Source organism: Emys orbicularis, chromosome 1, assembly GCF_028017835.1.
Source record: "Emys orbicularis isolate rEmyOrb1 chromosome 1, rEmyOrb1.hap1, whole genome shotgun sequence".
NCBI lineage: Eukaryota > Metazoa > Chordata > Testudines > Emydidae > Emys > Emys orbicularis.
In genome coordinates, this window is record NC_088683.1 from 170,514,174 (window position 1) to 170,537,613 (window position 23,440).

Consider the following 23,440-nt stretch of genomic DNA (forward strand, 5'->3'; position numbering starts at 1 on the left):
ATGCTCACCTCTAACACAGAAGCGTAAGAAAGCACCTAAGCATCAGAATCAAGAGGGTGCATTTCTATTGGGGTCCTACAGGGATCGGTTCTTGGCCCTAAGATATTTAACATTTTTATCAATGACCTGGGAGAGAACATAAAATCATCACTGACAAAGTTTGCATACATGACATAAAAATTGCAGGAGGAGCAAATAAAGAGGACAAGTCACAGATTCAGAACATCTGGATCACTTGGTAACTGGGCACAAGCAAACTGTGTTTTAATACAGCTAAATGTAAAAGTATACATCTAAAACAGAGAATGTAGGCCATACTCACAGGGTGGGGAACTCTATCCTGGGAAGCTGTGACTGAAAAGATTTGGGGGTCATGGTGGATTGTCTGCTGAACATGAGCTCACAGTGAGACAATGTGGCCACAAGGGCTAATGAGATCCTGGGATATATAACCATAAGAATCTTCAGTAGAAGGAGTTATTTTATTTCTGTATTTGGCACTGGTGCGATTGCTGCTGGAATACTGCTGAATCCATCGTTATCTTTATATCTTTTAATAACACGATAGCAAAGCCTTAATGTTGTTTGAGATTGCTGTCAATCGGTGATGTTTTTGTAGTGGATGATTCTGGGACAATGTACACAAATATGACCACTATGCATCTGAAATAAGAATTAACTATGCAGTGGTATTCTAATACAATCCTATTTCTATACAGTCTTTTGTTAAAAGGAGCTCAAAGCATTTACAAACATGAATGAATTAAGCCTCATGAAAACTAAGTATTATCACAATTTGCAGATGGGGAAACTGGGATACAGACTGCCTAAATGTGTGATGCTAATCCTGTGACCATAAGTATTAGCGGTGGCACACGGTGCCTTTTCCCATCTATAGTTAAGGTTGAATCTACCACTCTCCAACACAGACCTTTACACAAAATCTTGTGTCTTTGTGACTGTCAGACTACATTACTGTCACGTGTTCTCCTTAGGGCTATCTCTGAAAGGGACTCAACCTTCCATTAGTGCAGAATACAGTGATTCACTCACCTCAGAGGGCAATCTGCTTGTGAGCACAGAATATCTATGTATTGTGACTTGAATTGGCTACCCAATCACTCCCCAGTGCAGTTCAGAGAATAGGTTCTAGTCATTAAAAACCTAAGTGGTCTCAGACCCAGTTATCCAAGATCACCTTTTCCTCTATTAAAGTTACAGTCAAAGAGGCTCCCCTACTCTTTGTTCCAGGGTTTAAATCACATTCAATTCCATTCAAGGGTTCAAGCAACCTATGCAACGTTTGTCCAGAAAAAACTCATTCCATATGCAACAATACTGTAACATGGGAGCACCCAACAAGATACTTGGTAATGTGAACATACTGATTGTATGGCAGAATGGATCTTACCTGCAGATGCTGCATTCTGCTAAGCCAGCCTTTCCTATCAGAGACTTACAGAGGAGCTGCTTCCAGCAGTGTCAACTCTGAACTAAAAAGATTTTAAAAACTGGAAGAACCTTGATCTACTTATTATATTGCACGTTTGTCTAGTCTGCCTGCTGTTGCTGAAATCCATACCCACAAAAAGACCACTTCAAACAGTGCTAAAACCATACTAGTTTAAAACAAAACACTGTTGAGCAAGTATAAGCAGACAGATGCAATTCCCAGACGTAAGACTTCATATAAGTAAGAACAGATAGACCATTATAAACAATATTATTGTATTTTAAAAAATGATCTACAATTAAATGCTAGGTTGGTTGATTAAGTCACAGCAAAAAACAGCCTTAACCTTTCTCATTTAAGTCACCCACAGATTACAGACTCAACATAAATTGCCACACTTAAATTGCCCTACTGACTGTATTAATTCCATCAAGGTAGTCTTTAGTTGTGCGATAACCCACATCTATTCTGCTGGATTATATCTCATATAGAAAGACCTCTGCAATGTATCAAAAGAATGTCAAGGCTTTTTAGGATATGAATGATTTTTTTTAAAAACAAATTCTCACTATTCAGTGAGTTTCTAATGATTAATTTGATGTGCAAGAGAGACTTCAATTAATTCTAAACTATTGATATGATAACTATAAAAGGGGTCCTTCATGTCAGTAAATCAGCAGTAGTAGAATCCTCAGTGTTATTTTATATAGTTTGAAGTTCCTGAGAATCAGATACAATATACAATTGTTAGAGAATCAATACACTCCTCTAGAACAAGTAAAAATCTCATTAATGAGGCATGCCAGTCATTGGCATGAGTTCAGTATTAACCAAAGAAATATTTAATTTGAGGACTCACTCATATCTTACCTCAGCATATTCAAAAGCTGAAGATTTGATGAAATGTAGCTACTGGAATTTATGCAATTCCTTTCATCCCGAGACACCCTTCCAAAACACTTGACAAACCAATTACACACTAGACAGGCATCCCCTTTGCATAGTCACCACAGAAATACAGCTAACAAGGGAGAGTGGGAGCAGTGAATGAAAGATGACAGAATTTAATTAATACATACCAGAGAAAGTTCAGGTCAGAAAGTGACAAACACTGAATCCACCTGAATCTACTGAGGAATTTTAGGAAGGCACAATGCAATTCCCAATTGGAATTTGGGCAGAACACCAAGGGTAATGCCGCCTCCTCTGCTAAAAGTGCTTTAGAGCTCTTTGAAAAGATGGCATCTTCTACAAATTTCCTTCACATAGATGCAGATGTGCTGATTCAGTACTAAACTGCAGGAACAGGTCACCTACTGAATCACAAGTTCTTGTCTGGGGGTGTCTCAATCAAATAAACTAGATTAGATTGGGTCTGGTCTCTACGGAATCTAACAAGATTTACAACCAAAGATAGAATGGCTGTGACTGTACATCAAGCATCAACCCAGAGCCAATTTTTGTAACTAAAACAAGGCTCTTAAAACAGGGAGTTATTCTGGAAATGCTGACACATCTTTAGGAGTGAGAGTAGGCGCCAGTACAATATACACATTGTGTACACATATGTTGCTGTCTTCATGGGAAGTTTAGCACAAAGCCCAGCTGGTTGATGTGGGACAGCAGGAATGCCTCTTAAAACACTCCTCTGGCCAGTTCATAATCTCAAATGAATCTCCATACATATGCTACAATTATGCCCAACAAAGAGTGGGCATGACAATTAATCCTTTTGAATTAAGATTTAGCCTTGACACTTCAGTGCATACCAGATTGTGGGTGCATTTTGAAGCCTTAAATGTGTCAATCTTCATTAAACATATTGGGGGGGAAATCAGAGAGAAAGGTAGGAGTTTTTCAGCTAATCAGTACAGTTTACTAAATTAAATTGCATCCGTTAAATAAACAATGTTCTGTTATTTTTAGTTGTTTTTGCTACAGTACACACCCACTACAGTGGGCCAGACTCCCAGAAGACTAGTGGAATAATAGAAAGACCATCTGCTACAAAAGCAAACTGAAAAGCCAAGAGCTACAGTACTTCTGCTAATAGCCCACACTAAGTGCAGCAGGACCAATACCTGTACATTTTCTCCCACACAAGATTCCCATCTCAGTTGAGCTTTAAAGACTAAAAAGGTCATACGTTTCCAGGCATAAATGCACAACATAAAATAGAAAAAGAGGACATGTTCTTTGAAGAATGAAAGAACAAACAAACAAGAGAAGAAATGCAATTAAGACAGAAAGGGTCAAATAATTACTATTTCTTCATGTTTAATGGGACAGTTCACAGATATCTGCATAATTCTGATGCAAGATCATGCATGGATTTTACAGGTGTTGCATAACTACACAGCACAGTACACACTCAAATTTCATCACAGTTGTCAATTGATGGCACCATACAAGGCTCTTAAAAACACTGCTTATTTGTACAGGTTAATATTTAGGGCAGATAGTATTTCTTGTCAATGACAAAGTCAAGCACTAACGAACAATAGCCTGAAGCTTTCCTGGAAAAAGAGAAATATAAAGAACAGATGACACATACTTTTATAATAGAGTATACGCTGATACTGATTTTACACTTGTGTAGCCACAATGCATCCAAAAGCAATGCTCAAACTGTTATACATACCAGTGGTTACCACCATTCCTGAGTTCCATGGATTGGCACATGGGTACCTTCCACCGTATCCTGACAGAGGCCAGTGTTCATTTTCTCTCTTATACGTTTTGTGTACGTTTCCCCTCCTTTCCTAATATTTTTGATAACTTCCCTCCCACTCACCCTCCTGTAGCTGGATTGAGCCTGTAATTCCAGGGAATCTAATTATAGCAAACCTCTTTCAGTCTCCCCTCCAGTAATGCATTACATCTATAGAAATCTCCAATTTTAACTTTATTGCCTTTTTAAACATAAGAGTAATCATGTGCCTGCACACAGTTACCATAAAAAGAGCGACATGTTGACAATGTGAGAGTTTTGCTTATTCATGCTATATTCACACACTACAGAGAACAAGTACAAAAAAACCTAACATGTATAAATCTTTCAGAGGGGCACTCTATGCAGATACTTTTACCAGCCAGCTCTAAAAACCAAGCTAAATCCAAACTCACTCCTTTGCTGGAGTTCGGCTTGATTAAAGATTAGCTCAATCTATTTGACCAGGAGTGGCTGCTCAGCAATCACCTGAAATTAGGGTGACCAGACAGCAAATGTGAAAAATCGGGACAGGGGGTGGAGGGTAATAGGAGCCTATATGAGAAAAAGACCCAAAAATCGGGACTGTCCCTATAAAATCGGGACATCTGGTCACCCTACCTGAAATCTTCTCCCCCACACCCACCCCTCAGAGAGCCACAGCCACTGCCAATTCCCTTTATCCAGAATGGGAAAATGAGTCACCTGCCTTAATGAGTAAGGAAAACCTACTGAGCCCTTTCTCAGCAGGATCACACTTTTTAATGAGGCACGTTTCTCAGGCAAACCTTGCTGGGCTGCTACAAGCATATAAGTAGGTGGCTAATGGCCGCATTTATGAGCCTACTGGAGGCCAGCTGTTTACCAACTGGTATCCAGTGAACCCTACTGCTGAACACCTCCCACTTGAGCACTGTCCTTTTACATTACTGTGCTCTGTAAGTGATTAGAACCCGTTCCTCATAGGGCATTCATTCAGAGGATTAACAGAAAAAGGAAACACATGAACAGGATGTTGCTTACTTTTTCCTTTGAATCTTGGTTTATTTGCCTATACTGTAAATTACAGAGGGAAAAAAAGAGATATGCAAACTGAATTGCAAATCAAATAAAGTAATTCTAACCTGCTATTATCCTACTTTAAAACAAACAGAAAATTATTTCAGTCTGGCAATAGGCAACTCTCTCGTTTAGACAGAAAACAGTTTAGAATATAGTTCCCCATGTTATTTCCTTGTGGAAAATCTGTTTTACATTGCACACAACATGCATCATACAGACTAGAGGGTATACACCATTGTAAAAAATTGCAGAATTCAGCCAATAAAGAGGTGCTGCTAGTACCTGCTTGGAAGATTTATTCATTAAGCAGGAACGCAAATGTGAAAATTGTGAAGTTATTACAGTCCTGGGACTGAATTGTGTAAATTGTGCCTGTTTTTCCTACTATTTGGTTACCACAGCAATGATCACATCACATTTGGTATACCACTGTATTATTAAAACAATACTGTGTTAATAAAAATACTTTTATCACTCCGTATACAAGGTCCTAGAAGTGCCTTACAAACAATTAAACCTCATAATAATAGTTAGGTTTACAGAGGGATAATTTATAGACAGATTTACCTGTGATTGTTCAAGGTCAAATAGTGAGTGGCACAGCTAGGAAAAAAACCCAGGAGTCCAGAGTCCTTGCTCTAACAATTAGACAGCACTCCTTTCTGCTTTATTATTCTGTATTATTTATAATAGAATTAGGGCAATGTATCAACTATACACATGTCCTGCAGTTTCCAGTGATAATTTTTAATAGATGAAAGTACACCTCTACCCCGATATAACGCTGTCCACGGGAGCCAAAAAAATCTTATAACGCGGTTTCATCTATAACGGGGTATCAAACTTGCTTTGATCCGCCGGAGCATGCAGCCTCACACCTCCGGAGCGCTGCTTTACCGCGTTATATCCGAATTCATGTTATATCGGGGTAGAGGTGTAATTAGCACAATATTTAATTGTTAAAAATAGTTTCCCCCCTCATATTAACATTTTGGTAAAATAAACTACTGGTAAATGGGGGGAATGGATGCATTAAAAGCTAAAATACGATGGCATTGTCTTCTGTATTACTAATATGTGGCTGCACCAGAGATGATTGCAACAATGTAGTGGCTGATAGTATTTGAAGAGCTCACAAATATGCCAGTTGAGAGCAGTGAAGAATGCGTAACTAGGGGTTATCACCTTTATATTCTTTTTTGGATTTCCACAAGGGAAAAAGTGCTCTCAGAAAAGTCCATTCACTGCTATGTACCTGCGTGAATATAAAGGGGGATTAGCTAAGAAAAGATAGCAGAATCTCCTTTCTATGAACAGAGTCCAAAAGCAACTGGCTACATTTAAACTGCCATGTCTACTTTTGGCAGGATTTCATCCTTAGTAAAGTATGGTAAGAGACTCCCAATGTACTTCCATTGCCATAATCAAGGCTTGTACGTTCTATGGATTCAAAAACTAGTCGAACCATTTAGTAAATGGGTATCTAAACCTAAACTAGCCAGGCATAAATCACGCTTTTCTATTGGGCAGATTCAACTAATGCATCCCTACATTCAGTAATCACTTTAGCAAAAGTTCCACCCATTACTTTGGCTAAATTAAAACTAGTGAGTTTGCAAGAATTGTTGGCTTTTCTTCCTTCAAAACTAGGTACTAGATCTCCTGAAAGATAGTTTGCCTGAAAGATTCAGTGCATGGCAAATTTGGACTCAAAAACAGCCTGAACAAAAAATAGAATGATTATACAATTTTTTTTTATATAATATAACATTTATAGAATCTCACGTTTAACCCTTTGAGGCTACTTTAAAAATTGAACACAAAACCAAATAACTTCTGGATGTTTCATCAACCCCACCTATTCAATAACACATCATTTTAAGTGTATTCATGTATTATACCTGCTGAGGGTTTGCTTCAACTTGCAGGTTCTTATCATACACTGTGTCAAAACTGAACAAACGAATAGCCTAAATTCTGCCCTCGGGTACAGATCTACAGCTCCCACTAATGTGAAAGCAGATTTGGTTTGGTGATATGTTACTTGAAAACAAATCTTAGATGTTTAAGTAAAACAGGTTTCATTATTAATCTTACATTTTTATACCATTCTGCTATTGATATTCATGACTAGGAACCAACTCTGAGATGGATAAATTGAATGTTTTGTTTACTAACCTACTCCACTGCAAAATAGTCCAGAAACAACAGAAATGAATACAAGCATGTCTGAGTTGCATTCATTCTCCTTAATTGGTAATAATAATGCACAGATTTTTCTAGTTTAGTCATTTTGGAAACAATTCAATACAGATAAGAAATGTCCTGTTTTAAGCAAGATAACTTCTAGAGCTTGAAATCAGGTTCCTAACAGTGTAATGTAAGTAAACCTCCTTAAATGTGTTGAACATTTTAGATGCGGAGACTGCAAGGAATAATTCTTTTATTGGACAAAGAAGAGAGGCTGGTAGAAGATGATAAAATGCCACTGACGTCTGGTACCAAAAAAAATAGGAACATAGTAAACATAGCATCCGAAGAAGTGGGTTGTAGCCCACGAAAGCTTATGCTCTAATAAATTTGTTAGTCTCTAAGGTGCCACAAGTACTCCTGTTATTTTTGCGGATACAGACTAACACGGCTGCTACTCTGAAACCGAACATAGTAAACTTATTTAAAAGGTTTCTCAATTTCTTTTTCAGGTGAGTCTAAAATTTCCAACAGCAAATTTTCCTACCCAGATACAGAAGCCATTAGGGCTCAGCTATCAGAGCTATACACAAATTGCTCATTTGTATACACAAATGATTTTTGCACAAGCTTAGTCTATGTATATTTAGAAACAGATGAAAACCGGACCCTAGATATAATTAGCCAGGCTTGTAGAGACCCGAGACATCCACATGAGCTTACTTCACCCACTTCTAATCAATTGTGTTGACTCTTTCCTTCATCAGACAGCAACTCAGGGCCCAATCCTGCAAACTGCAGAATACTTCCCAGATGCTGGGCATTCTTAACTCCCATTCAAATTCATGAGAATGAACGGTGCCCCGTGCCTTGTAGGATTGGAACCAAGCAAAGGATCAATACCAGTTCATTTAGAGATCATGTGACTTTCATGAACTATGACTCTGGCTGCTGTTTTCCCTCCTATATGGTATAATCTCACATTTCGATGCAAATCTAAGGCCAGCATGATAAACAAGATAAGGTTGTGGGTTTGGTTTTGTATGTAACCTGTTTAGCACCAAAGCTCCAGAAGAAAGTATCTGAACCCAGTTTTATCTGTTTAGGAGAGGCATACTAGGATTACAGAATGAGGGGGGCAATTCTGAAGACAAAACTCTTCTGATCATTATTAATTTTTACCTAAAACCTCAAAACCATGTAGTTTTGTTATTTTATCCTAGGAGAAGGGAGAGAAGAGTCTTGTGAATTACCTCCGCAATTCTAGTGAATTGTGTAACAGTCCTGATTGCTTGTTATGGAGAGAGATTTTTCTGTGCCAGTACAATTACAAGGCTCTTATAGGATCATCGAGATGGAAGAGACTGGCTAGGTCAGAGTCCATCCCTCAGAGGGTACACACAATGTAGTCACCCAGAAGAGGATGCACCAGACACTAAATTGAAATTACACTTCATCTGGATAGTTCCTAGAATACTCTATACTTGCTCAAGAGCCCTTTCTAAACAATATCCCTATAGTGGGAAAATGGAACGTGAGACCATTAAAATCTCACCTGCACAGAAGCTGCCCTATTAAATTTAGTTGAGCTGGATAAAAAGAATACCTGCCACCCTTAATCATAATCTCCTTTTATTACAGGTTTCAGTGCAGTCTCAAAAGGTTTGTGTTTCTCACTAATAATGTATACCTGCAATATTTAAGATTCCTCTTCAGTGTACAACACTACATCATATCAAGAAGAGCCCACTGAATTTCACATATGCTAGAAAATTGGTAAAAATTGGTTATTTTTATTATTTTATGACCAAATATTATTTAATAAACAATTGTTTTAATTTAATTCTGGTATGTCAAAACCTTACTAATTTCACAAGGTCAGTCCACTTTTCTGTATCAACTCAGTCATATGGAAGTACACACTGAAAAGAATTTAGGTAGTGAACAGAGATCATGGTTAAAAGTCTTTTAGTACAATACAGGACCACTTAACAATACCCTCACAGGTAATCTGATCAAATTATGGTTGAAATGCACTGTTTTATAATATGCCAGAGACAAATCCAAGAACATCTAAATAATAAAAATCCTTTAGCGCCACATCGGCTGCAAAACAAAAATGCCCTGAAATGTATTATTCATGTTCATTACAAAATGAAACAGTGATGACAGTAAATCGTCTCACTGCTTGCTATGTTCTCTGTTCCATAAAAAAGGGACAACCTATCAATTTGTTTTTCATTTTTTATATAGTTAAAAATACTCAAAAAAAAAAAAAAAAAAAGAAGAAAATTCTTAAGAGTTGCTTTCCTTACTCTTTCCATTACATTATTTTCTGCAAATAGCACTTTTCCCTTTAATGCTGATCTAGCAAACAAAACAATGTTCCTAGTAGACAGAAAGTGCATTGTTAAAAATATATAACATGTTTGGAATTGTTCAACGAAGTAAATGAAGGGTGAATGAGAAAAGGATGAAAAATGCCAACATATTAATCTCACCACCTGTGTAAAATAACACAGCTGTAAAAGAGATAGTGTCAGTTTTATACACAAAATGTTATTACATCTTGATATTCCGAATTTTAACGCAAGAAAAGTCTCTTTCTATTAGATAAATATTTAAAATGTGATGCGATGGTAAGACCTACAAAAACAAGGCTACCCTGCGAATGTGTGGACATCATCAATAATGCAGGTGCACAAAATAAAGTTGCTCTGCCATAAAAGAATCCTTTGAATTTGACTTGTTAGACAGTAACAGCTATAATAACTCAAGCCCTATTTAAAAAAAATGGTAAAAGAAAAGAACATTCACTTAATGTTAAACAGGGGCGGCTCTATTTATTTTGCCGCCCCAAGCACGGCGGTCAGGTGGCTTTTGGCGGCATGCCTGCGGGGGGTCCACTGGTAACGCGGATTCGGCAGCATGCCTGCGGGAGATCCGCCGGTCCCGCGCCTTCGTCGTACCCACCGCTGAATTGCCGCCGAAACCGCGGGACCGGCGGACCTCCCGCAGGCATGCCGCCGAAGGCAGCCTGACTGCCGCCCTCACGGCAACCGGCACGCCGCCCCCCGCGGCTTGCCGCCCCAGGCACGCGCTTGTGCGCTGGTGCCTGGAGCCGCCCCGATGTTAAAGGACATAATGGGGGGAAATTTTTTGTGACAGTATTATAGGACATTTTTTAAGAAACAATACTTAATAGAACCTTTAAACTTTCTTGCACATTATATTTCAGTAAACAGAACGGTCAATCCCTAACATTTTCCATCATTAGATCCCCCCCCCCCCCCCAACTTTCTTTCTCCATTTGTATGGATAATTTTGACAGGTGGTATATAATTCCATTCCTTTTCAGATAAGGGTTATTTTGGACTTTGTATGGCTTCCTGGTGCACCTGTTCTGATTAGTTAAATTTCTAACAAAAAAAAAGTATATTCCTAGCCTCACTTCTGACCAGGAATTCTTTGGGCAACAGAATTATCATTGCAGTGTGTCTGTTTTTATAAACAATATTTACTTTATTTTTGTTGAAGGGTGCCAAAAGAGCTTTTATAAACTATACAGCAAATGTGCCACTGAAAAGTGATTATTCACCAACTTCCTTTGTATTTTTTTTAAATAAAAACAGACTACATTCTTTCATGTTTCTAGATTGTAATTAAAAGCAATGTCAAGATGCAGAGGGTGGGGAGGGAGAAGAGGGCAGTGAAGAAAAACATTTAAACAGCCTAAAGATGAAATTAGATAATGCTAAAAATATTTCAGCACATACTTTTCATAAATCTGGGCTCTCTTTTCTTATGGGTTTTCTCAGTGTATCCTGATGTCTGGCAGGATTAGGTGCTCTCACTTAGGGTTACCATACGTCCGTTTTTTCCCGGACATATCCGGCTTTTTGGTAATCAAACCCCCGTCCGGGGGGGAATTGCCAAAAAGCCGAACATGTCTGGGAAAATACCGGCCGGGCACTTCCCCTCCCGCGGCTGCTCTGCTCCTCCCCTGACTCTTCGGCTCTGTTTAAGAGCCGAGCTGCCCGAGCGCTACCGGCTTCGGGCAGCCCCCTTGCCTCCGGACCCCAGCTGCCGGCTGGGCACTTCCCCTCCCGGGCTCCAGCTGCTCTGCTCCGGTGGCAAGGGGGCTGCCCGAAGCTGGTAGCGCTCGGGCAACTTGGCTCTTAAACAGAGCCGAAGAGTCAGGGGAGGAGCAGAGCAGCTGCGGGAGGGGAAGTGCCTGGCCGGGGGCGCAGGGTCCGGAGGCATGGGGGCTGCCCAAAGCCCGAGCGCTACCGGCTTCACAGTTTGCCGGGCAGCCTCCAGACCCTGCGCCCCCGGCTGGGCGCTTCCCCTCCCGGGCTCCAGCTGCACTGGGGAAGCACCCGGCCGGGGGCGCAGGGTCTGGGGGCTGCCCGGCAAACCGTGAAGCCGGTAGCGCTTGGGCAGCCCTTTTCGCGTGGCTGGGAGGGAGGAGGGGGAGTTAGGGCGGGGACTTTGGGGAAGGGGCGGGGAATGGGCAAAGTTGGCGCGGGGCCGGGGGTGGGAAAGGGGCGGGGCCAGAGCCCCGTGGAGTGTCCTCTTTTTTTATTTTTTAAATATCGTAACCCTATCTCACTAGGACCATTGACCAGCATTAAAGATATTACAGGCCTATACATAGAACACTGCCTAAGGCAGAAATCTTCTGAGGTAGAAAAACGAGAAGCAGTCTTTCCACAAAAATCATCCACACAATTGACTGTGGGTGAAGGGAGCATCTTCATGAGAGAGGTAGAAAACCCAAGGGCCTGCTCCAGTTTCTGATAAGTTTACAAGTCAGTTCTGTCTACACTACTAGGCCACAGTATGTTGTCACCACCGCTCTGACCAAATCCCAGAACACAACAGTATTTGTAGTGAGCATTTGGCCACCATCAGAAGACAAGATACTGGGCTAGATGGACCATTAGTTTGACCCAGTGTGGCCATTCCTATATTCATCTGTGGCTCTAGGTAGAGGCACATTTGCACAAGCACAGGTTAGTCTTGGATGGAACTATTCTGGTGTGTGCCATGGGAAGAGGTAGCAAGGGCTGCCACAGATCAGGAACAGGTATGGGCACTTCAAGCCCCAAACCAGATTTAAACATAATTGAGTAACCAAGAAAGTGTCATTGTGACACTGGTAAGCTAAATGCCAGCTCTGGCCAAGGCCATAGGCTTTAGTTAAGAATTGACAAACTAATAGCTGGAAACTAACATACAGATGACCTAGTTTGATTAAGTTCAAAAGAGCTATCAGTCTTATAAGAATGTATTTAGTGTTTAGACTCTATGAAATGCTTGTGAATTGCTGCATGCATCAATCTCACTTGTAATGTCTGTGTTCCATAGAAGAAAAAAATATAAGCTTGTTTTATAATTGTAAAAATGCCTGCTCTGCACTTGTCAAACTCCCCCTGTACATCCAAGAGGACTATCAAAAATTAAATGGGCCATTATAGGACAAAAGCTTTGACAACCCCATACACCCATGGGCAAGTACATGCAAAAGGCCTCGTCCCATTAGGCTGAATGCTGGAAGAGGGAAATAAAAACAGCTAACATGAAGACTTTTACATCTCTTTGCTATTTGGATTATCTCACAGGAGGGAGCTAAGAAACAAAAAGCAGAGATCTCCAGGGAAGACCCCGGGTTAAGCCGTGAAAAGACATTCACTACTGACAGATCACTAAATCTCTGTAACCTTTTCGAAACATAGACTGAACTCATTTGTGTATATATGTTGCCTACTTTAATTCCCCCTCCCCCCTAATTACAAAATCTATAGTTAGTTTATTACAGGACTAGCTACAACCATTGTCTTTGGTGTGAGCTCTAAGGTACAAATTGATCTTGGGTAAGTGACTGGTCTCTTAGGACTGGATGCACCCTGAATATTTTGTGATTTTTGGTGCAAGGGACCATTTATCACCAAGTCCATCTTGTCTGGGTGGCAAGAGAGACTGGAGATCCCAAGGAGCCATAGACTGACTCCATGGTAAAACTGTTACTGTGGTCTAGGAGTTCACATTTATTACTGGATTGGTGAAATCTAATTATAGAACATAGCACCAGTTTGGGATGTCTGCCCTGCTTTTGACAGTCTGCCTGGAGGTTGGCACTCTCAATTATAGAATCATAGGACTGGAAGGCACCTCGAGAGGTCTACTAGTCCAGACCCCTGCACTCATGGCAGGACGAAGTATTATTTTCCAGGGGTTCTCAAACTTCATTGCACCACGACCCCCTTCTGACAACAAAAATTACTGCGTGACCCTGGGTGGGGGCAGAGCTTGAGCCCCAGGCTAAAGCACTCAGGCTTCATCCCCAGATCCGAGGTAGTCTAATGCTAGCTGTGGCGACCCCATTAAAATGGGGTTCTGACCCACAGTTTGAGAATCGCTGATCTAGACCATCCCTGACAGGTGTTTGTCTAACCTGCTCTTTAAAACCTTCAATGACAGAGATTCCACAACCTCCCCTTATGCAATTTATTCCAGTGCTTAAGCACCCTGATGGTTAGGAAGTTTTTCCTAATGTCCAAACTAAACCACCCTTGCTTAAACCCGTTGCTTCTTGTCCTATCCTCAGAGGTTAAGAAAAACAATTTTTCTCCCTCCTCCTTGTAGCAACCTTTTATGTACTTGAAAACTTATGTCCCCTTCTCAGTCTTCTCTTCTCTAGACTAAACAAACCAATTTTTTTTCAATCTTCCCTCACAGATCATGTTTTCTAGACATTCAATCATTTTTGTTGCTCTTCTCTGGACTTTCTCCATTTATCTACCTCTCTCCTGGAATGTGGCACCCAGAACTGGACACAATATTCCAATTGAAGCCTTATCATGGATTAGAGTGGAAGAATTACTTTTCATGTCATGCTTACAACACTCCTGCTAATACATCCCAGAACGATGTTCGCTTTTTTTGCCACAGTGTTACACTGTTGACTCATATTTAGCTTGTGATCCACTACAATCTCCAGTTCTCCTTCATAGGCAGTCACTTCCCATTTTGTATGTGTGCAACTGATTACTCCACTTCGGAAGAACTACTTTGCATTTGTCCTTATTGAATTTCATCCTATTTACTTCAGACCATTTCTCCAGTTTGCCCAGATCATTTTGTATTTTAATCCTATCCTCCAAAGCACTTGCAACCCCTCCCAGCTTGGTATCATCTGCCAACTTTGTGTGTGTGCTCTCTGACATTATCTAAATCATGTATGAAGATATTGAACAGAACCGGACCCAGGAACAATCCTTGTGGGACCCCACTCATTATGCCCTTCCAGCCTGACTGTGAACCCACTGATAACTACTCTCTGGGAACGGTTTTCCAACAGTCATGAGCCACTCCAGGCAGCACGACAGTCATACCCCAGAAAACCAGGGCGGGAGGGATAGCTCAGTGGTTTGAGCATTGGCCTGCTAAACCCAGGGTTGAGAGTTCAATTCTTGAGGGGGCCACTTAGGGATCTGGGGCAAAATCAGTACTTGGTCCTGATAGTGAAGGCAGGGGGCTGGACTCGATGACCTTTCAGGGTCCCTTCCAGTTCTATGAGATAGGTATATCTCCATATTATTATTATTATTATTATTATTATTATTAACCACCCATTTTTCTCCAGCTGAAACCCTCTCAAATACCTCCTTTTCTCTGCTGAAACTACACAACTAGGATGGACATCAAATTAGTTGCCTTTCTTAGTCCTAAAGCAAGCAACAGCTCTGCATCTATCATTAAAGGAGATTAACAAACAGCAAATGAAGAGTCTAGCCAGGGCCCAATTACGCACTGCTGTGTGAGAACACTTCTTTATACCTGTGCAAAGTGGGTGTATAATGCTACCATTCTGATTTGACAGCATTTTATATCCACTTAGCACAGTGTAAGTGATTACGCAAGGTGCAACCAGTGGAGAATTAGGCCCTGGATTTCCCACCACAGATGACTGAACTGTGCTCAGTTTTGATCATCAATACCATATTCAGAAAAACTCTTAAAGGAGAGTTTATATAAAAGCTGAAAATGCTGCCTCATGTTTATAATAAAGTTCCATATGAAAACAGCAATTAGGCAAATGTACCATCTGCCCTTCTGAATCTGGAGTTAAGACAATAAAAACATTTTCAAATCAAAAAGATCTGTGGTTTTAAACCTTGTTCTTCCTTCACTCCAATTTGAATTAATAACTACCATTTGGTTATTTTTGCTATTAATACGTTCTCATTTTGTAATGTACTCCAAGTAGTGAAAGGGATCAAAAACTCTACACCGAGGAACTGAAAAATTGCTTTATAACTGGGGCAATGTAGCCTACTTGTCCATATGTAGGCTAGAAATTGTCTATTTTGTGGCCTCCCCATGCTCTCACCTGCCCTCTGCAATAAAACTCTCTTTGTCTGGCTCTCTGAAGAGTAAATAAATAACCTTTCTTGTTTTAATTTAGATTAGTGCTATAGAAAACAGCAAGCAATTTTTACTTCTGCAAAATTCAAATTCAATTATTCACATGCTTAAGGTATGCAAAAATGCTTTCTTACACTGTTTTGTTTCAGGTCAGGTTTGGGGGGAGGGAGTGGAATCTCACTGCAACCTAAAAGCTTTCAGAGAATCTAATTTCCATTTTCACCTCCTGCATACCCACCCACCTGCCCTCCTACCTCAAAAGAGGATTTCTTCACCTTGCAGTTTTATTTTGCAAAGTAACATTGCTAATTATCTTCCAGTTACTAATCTATTTTAAAATGGATATAGAAAATCTTGCCTGTGGTACTGAAAACGAATTCAAGATGTTGATAAATATCCAAAATGGGGGAGGGGGCATGGGAGGCGGACAATTGAGATAAACATATAAAAATGGCAGGTGACTACTTAAATCACAGGGAAGGGCTTTGAAGCCTAGATTCCGGTGAAAGCTTCTCTTTCTGAACTCATCAGAATAAAACATGTGTTTCAGAAATAAAATTTAATTTTTAGACTTAGCCTCAATATAGGAATTGCCAGATCACAACAGACCACAGATTCATCCTACTTTATGATATGTAACTCTGGACTAAACAGTTCAATCCAGGATTTACTGAAGACAAAAGACATCACCTGTCTGGAAAACTGGATGGCTCAGGGGACTGCTAATGGGATGTGGAATTTTTCACCTCAAGGTCACAGATTCAAATCCAGTCTAGGTTGGCAGACACCAAATTTCATTACCTTTCAACAGCTGCTCAGCAGTCGATGTGAAATGAACTAGTGGCCGAAGACTATTTCTCTAAGGACAGCTGTGAGCATCCCAATTAGTGTCTTTCTTGAATGTCTGTATTCCATTTATATAATGAATCTGTTGATCAACGTCTAGGTGCCTTTACTAAAACAAAAACCACCAGCCAATCAATTTGAACTTGAATTTTGAACTCCCCTAAACTTGAGATACCTTCGTAAACATCTCAACACCAAACTCTGACTTTGTCACAGTAGGGAAGGAGAGGAGGACAGTAATTTCCAGAGTAAGAACATAAGAACGGCCGTACTGGGTCAGACCAAAGGTCCATCTAGCCCAGTATCCTGTCTACTGACAATGGCCAATGCCAGGTGCCCCAGAGGGAGTGAACCTAACAGGTAATGATCAAGTGATCTCTCTCCTGCCATCCATCTCCACCCTCTGACAAACAGAGTCTAGGGACACCATTCTTTACCCATCGTGGCTAATAGCCATTAATGGACTTAACCTCCATGAATTTAACCAATTCTCTTTTAAACGCTGTTATAGTCCTAGCCTTCACAACCTCCTCAGGTAAGGAGTTCCACAAGTTGACTGTGCGCTGTGTGAAGAAGAACTTCCTTTTAAACCTGCTGCCTATTAGTTTCATTTGGTGACCCCTAGTTCTTGTATTATGGGAATAAGTAAATAACTTTTCCTTATCTACTTTCTCCACATCACTCATAATTTTATATACCTCCATCATATCCCCCCCTTAGTCTCCTCTTTTCCAAGCTGAAAAGTCCTAGCCTCTTTAATCTCTCCTCATATGGGACCCTCTCCAAACCCCTAATCATTTTAGTTGCCCTTCTCTGAACCTTTTCTAGTGCCAGTATATCTTTTTTGAGATGAGGAGACCACATCTGTACGCAGTATTCGAGATGAGGGCATACCATCGATTTATATAAGGGCAATAATATATTCTGTCTTATTCTCTATACCCTTTTTAATGATTCCTAACATCCTGTTTGCTTTTTTGACCGCCTCTGCACACTGCGTGGACATTTTCAGAGAACTATCCACAATGACTCCAAGATCTTTTTCCTGATTTGTTGTAGCTAAATTAGCCCCCATCATATTGTATGTATAGTTGGGGTTATTTTTTCCAATGTGCATTACTTTACATTTATCCACATTAAATTTCATTTGCCATTTTGTTGCCCAATCACTTAGTTTTGTGAGATCTTTTTGAAGTTCTTCACAGTCTGCTTTGGTCTTAACTATCTTGAGCAGTTTAGTATCATCTGCAAACTTTGCCACCTCACTTTTTACCCCTTTCTCCAGATCATTTATGATTAAGTTGAATAGGATTGGTCCGAGGACTGACCCTTGGGGAACACCACTAGTTACCCCTCTCCATTCTGAGAATTTACCATTAATTCCTACCCTTTGTTCCCTGTCTTTTAACCAGTTCTCAATCCATTAAAGGACCTTCCCTTTTATCCCATGACAACTTAATTTACGTAAGAGCCTTTGGTGAGGGACCTTGTCAAAGGCTTTCTGGAAATCTAAGTACACTATGTCCACTGGATCCTCCTTGTCCACATGTTTGTTGACCCCTTCAAAGATCTAATAGATTAGTAAGACACGATTTCCCGTTAGAGAAACCATGTTGACTTTTGCCCAACAATTTATGTTCTTCTATGTGTCTGACAATTTTATTCTCTACTATTGTTTCAACTAATTTGCCCGGTACCGACGTTAGACTTACCGGTCTGTAATTGCCAGGATCACCTCTAGAGCCCTTTTTAAATATTGGCGTTACCTTAGCTATCTTCCAGTTGTTGGGTACAGAAGCCAATTTAAAGGACAGGTTACAAACCCTAGTTAATAGTTCCGCAATTTAGAAAGCTTTCCACTGAGAATACATGTCATCAATAACTGGATGTTCCAGTTCAAGGTCTGTTAATTCAACCATCCTAGGCTGTGTCTACACTGCCACTTTCAGTGCTAAAACTTTAGTCGTTCAGGGGTGTGGAAAAACGCCCCCCCACCCCCTCCAAGCAACAAAAGTTTTAGCACTGAAAAGCTACTACCGCTCGTTTGGGGTGGGGTTTTTTTTGGTTTTGGTTTTGGGTTTTTTAAATCACCGGGAGAGCTCTCCCCCAGCAAACACTGCCCACGTCACAGCACTGGCGTGGCTGTGCTGCCGCAGCCGCGCTCTAAAGTGGGCAGTGTAGACGTACCCTTAGTTGATCTCAACTATCAATAGAGACAGTATGGAGAGAAGAGGAATACACTACGAAGACCCTAAACCACTGATCTCTTTATAGGGCACACCACCATCCAGAAACAAAATGGAAGCTTTTCTAGTGCATGAAGTACACATATAATGAAAAGGCCTCAGCAAATAAGCAGTTGCATTCTGCACTAACTGAAGTGTCCAAGTGGGTTGCCTGTCTGAAAGTGCTAAGCCTCATCAAAGAAGCCAAAAGACTAAGTGGCCATGGGAACTGAGAGGGATTTTGTCCTCGCCTTTGAAATCCTACATAATTCTACTCCTCCCTAGTTACTAACTTGTCTCTTCTCACCTCACCCCAGCCACCCCTACCAATAATACCAGCCACAACCCTCTCTCACCCAGTCTCCCCATTTGTCTCAACCATTTTCACACCTTCCCATTACCCCGGGGGCACCCTATTTCAGCTGATCTCCAAAGGCCACCAGCCTCTCCTCCACACCCACTTTTGTTGTGTCGCCTACAAGAGAGTAGCTGACATTGGCTAGACCAGTGGTCTCCAACCTTTTTACGCACAAGATCACTTTTTAAATTTAAGTGCAACCCAGGATCTACTCCACCCCTTCCCCAAGGCCCCGCTCACTCCATCCCCACTCCCTCCATCGCTCACTCTCCCCCACCCTCACTCGCTTTCATCGGGCTGGGGCGCGGGCTCTGGGCTAGGGCCGAGGGATTCTGAGTGTGGGAGGGGGCTCTGGGCTGAGCCTGGGGCTGGCGTGCAAGCTCTAGGAGGCAGTTTGGATTCAGTAGGGGACTCCAGGATGGGGCAGGGGGTTGGGGTGCAGGAGAGGGCTTGGGGTGCAGGCTCTGGGAGGAGGCTCAAGGCTGGGCAGGGAGTGCAGGCGGGGGTATGGGGTGCTGACTCCGGGAGGGGGCTCAGAGCTGGGCCAGGGGTTGGGGTGCAGGAGGGGTACGGGCTCCCGCCAGGCAGCAGCACAGCGGTGCTAAGGCAGACTCCCTGCCTGCTCTGGCCCCGTGCCACTCCCGGAAGCTGATCGCACGTCTCTGTGTCTGTCTGGTGGGCGGTCTCCACGCACTCCCCCCTCCCTGCAGGCAGTCATCGCAGCTCCTATTGGCCACAGTTCCCCGTTCATGGCCAATGGGAGCTGTGGGGGCGGTGCCTACAGGCAGGAGTAGTGTGCTCCCTCTCCTCCCCCTCCCATGCAGGGAAGTTCCGGCCACTTCCAGAAGCGGTGCGGGGCTTAGCCCTGCTGCACTTCCGGATTTTTAGTGGCCGGAGACTGCGACCTACTGGCAGAGGCTCCACGATCAACCAGTCGATCGCGACCTACCAGCCTACCGACCTAGACTGAAGGGCAGTGAGGGATTTATAAAAATAGGTATATATTTTGACTGTATAGTTTATCCCTCTCAGTTCCCTTCACTTGCTGATTGTCCTCTCAGACTGCCAGGTATGCATACACAGCACAAACTGCAAGGAGGGCACTGCTGGAATATAAGTAACCTAAATCACTAGGAGGCATCTCTTCCAGGACATGATTTGCAGGGTACTGGAGGAAACTGGAGGAAACTCACCCTGTCATCTCTCATACTACACTGAAACTAAGTGGTTTTAACCTCCGGGCCTATCAGTTCAACATCTTTAATGAACATAAATGTAACTTGCCCTTCACCCCTTTTCCAAACCCCTTCTTTCTTTCTATGGTAACTCAAATTCTGTGCCTGACTAGCATAACTGTCTGAAAAAACAGACAGCCTGCAGAAGTCTTATTTTTTCTGGATGGACAACTCTAAAAATACAACATCTTGTGTTTGTTTGGATTAATCTAAAGAATATTCCAATGAATATTGCATTACGGAAGCGCAGACCCATGATACAAGTGCACCCCCATACATATCTTTTCTAAACCAGAAGTGAGCACCCAGTAAAACTGATGAAGGTAAAAGCTAACAAGTAAGTGCATGCTGACTGCTACACACAAACAGGACAACAGTGTCCCATTAACAGCACCAGCTCTCAGCAAAGCAGAAATCAATTAGACCTTTCAAAAGGCTTCTCAGCACCACTCTGAAAGATCAGCACCCTACGCGACTCTCCAAGAGTTCTAAGCATCGCACAGTTTTGTTCCATTTTATTGCTGGGGAAAATGTCAGTCAACATCCATAGTGGATCTCTCAATTTCTCTTTGTAAGCAGTAGATTACATTGGCAATGCTCTAACTAGAGGGTCTCTCTCTCTTAGGAAAGGAGCTACATACTGTAGGTCAGCGGAAGGAGTAATTCTGAAGAAATACATGTTTTATAAAGGAAATGCCCTTAGTTTTAAATTCCTGTACAGTGACACATAAAGAGTACCTAGTGGAACAAAACCAGTGAATTACTGATTGACTTGCAGGGTCACTGCATCCAAACAATAAATATTTTCCTCTTTAAATAACTAAAATGTCAAAACATTGTGGATATAGATAAACAATGTTAAAAATGCAGACAAGCAAGACAATCTGCATTGATATGTAAATATTTCTCTTACCTGTCCTGAGACTGTTCCTCATACATCCGCTCCTTGCCTTCTTTAAAGAGTCTTATAGCCCGTTTTGATTTTTTCATGAGACTGTCAATGTAGATTTTAAAATATTCATTCTCACTGAGTTGTGCAAGTTTCTGGTTGTCGTCACAGTTGCCCAGTATAAGTCGCAAATGTTGATAAGTGTCTGGTAAAATGTCAAGTATGTAAGGTGGGCTGTTTTTCAATTGAAGTTTGGGATTTTGGCACAGTCTGACCTAGAAGCAAAAACAACAGTGTTTAAAAAGGCACTTTCTGATCACTGCACATCTGAAAGAAATATGTAGGGGCAAAAAGTGATTTGACATCTTGAAATAAGCAGAGGCAAGTATACTTCTCAGGCCTCCAAGCAGGGAGGTCTAAAAATTCTGCTTTGACTTATATCCCATGCAATGCCACTGACGTCATTGTTATTGTCTAGTTTATGGAGAACTTAACCTTCTATTGGCATTCGTAAGAATCATCAAGTAGTCCTAGCCACTCCTCTCCACATTTTATGCATGTGTTCCTTTAATAGGAGCATCTTTGCCTGCCTGCTCTGCACCACACATACTACAGAGACCCTAAAAAATGCATTATTATAAACTCAACATTTGCAACTTCAGGGTTCTACTAAAAGATGGCATCTACATGCACCTTGAGTCATTACGTTTTTAAATGGGACCCATTATATATAAACACTTCAGTTAATTTCCTTTTAAAAACAAATGACAAACAGAATAAGCTTCAAATGAATAGTTAAATTTCTATTTTGTACATATTTATTTGAATCAAATCTACCATGCAAAGTGCTTCTTACACCAACCACGACAGCCTGCTCCTCTATGGGGAATGTATGCACTTATTTAAACTACTGCCTTCACAATTTAATTGACTTTTTTAAACTGTCTTGTGATCTCGTTAGATCTCATGACTAAGTAGGTTTAGGCCTGACCAGTCTTGGATTAAAAAAAAAAAAATCCAGGTAAATCCAGGTGCAGTAAGAAATTGTGTTAACGACCCAGTGAGCACCATTCTTCACTCCAAGCTAAAACTAAACTAATGTCCCATATGTTCGCAGGGGACACTGTGCCACTAAAGATGCAAACTTCAAGATTACCCTTATTATCCACTTTGAAAGAGCAGAATGTTAGTCCTGTGTTCTGACCATATACCAGTTAAAGGCAGTTCTATTCTGGCTACCTAAATTCTCCTATAATTTCAATTGAAGATGGTATTTTACTGTTCTAAACTACTGTATAGACTTGACATACAGTTCCCTAGAGCCGCTGCATTCCACCCTACAGATGGTTGTATTTCACTGATGAACTAAGTGGTCCCCATATGTGTGATTCTATACAGAATTACTGTGGTACATATGCACACACTCTACATATGTATATGTAGTAAATCAATGAAAATACTTATAAAAAAATAAATTGTAGTGTGATATACAGGTTTTATAGGCATGAGTTGAGGATTGCCTTTTTTGGGGGTAATGTGGCTAAATCACTAATATGTAACTGTGATGGGGTGGACTAGGCCCAAAGGCCCCCTTGCTGGAGCCTCAGGGGCCTGCCACACCCATCCCAGGAAAGGAGCAGTGGAGAGGTCCTCCAAGCAGGCTACAGTGGCTGCAGGAGAAGCAGCCGATCAGAGAAGCTGCAGGGAGCAGCCAGTGAGTGCCCAGCAGGCTCATATAAAAGGAGCTGTAGGGCCAGAGTGAGTGCAGTCTACTTGCAGGGGCTGAGGGAGCTAGAGGTGCTCCTGGCTGGCTGCGAGGGCTAAGGCGGATATCACTAGCAGGGACCAGGGAAGCAAGGAAATAGCTTCTGGCCAGCCACCAGGACTCACTGAAGACAGGCCCAGGGAAGAGACTGTCTGTAGAACTGCTAACCCCGGAAGGGAACTGATCTAGACTGACCCAGCTGGAGAGCCAGGGTCAGAGAACTAAAGGGCAGGCGACAAGCCCCCAGGGAGGAAACCATGGGGGTGCTGCTCCACCG

At 41.5% G+C, this 23,440-nt stretch overlaps 1 protein-coding gene across 2 annotated transcripts in view; it reads right to left on the reverse strand.

Moving 5' to 3' along the window:
* Positions 1-23,440, reverse strand: part of CBLB (Cbl proto-oncogene B) — a 202,724-nt gene that overhangs the window by 168,094 nt on the left and 11,190 nt on the right. For both annotated transcript variants that reach the window (XM_065423860.1, XM_065423859.1), the window contains one exon: positions 21,423-21,673. In XM_065423860.1, the coding sequence (XP_065279932.1) occupies positions 21,423-21,673 (251 nt within the window). The remainder of the gene's footprint in view (positions 1-21,422; positions 21,674-23,440) is intronic.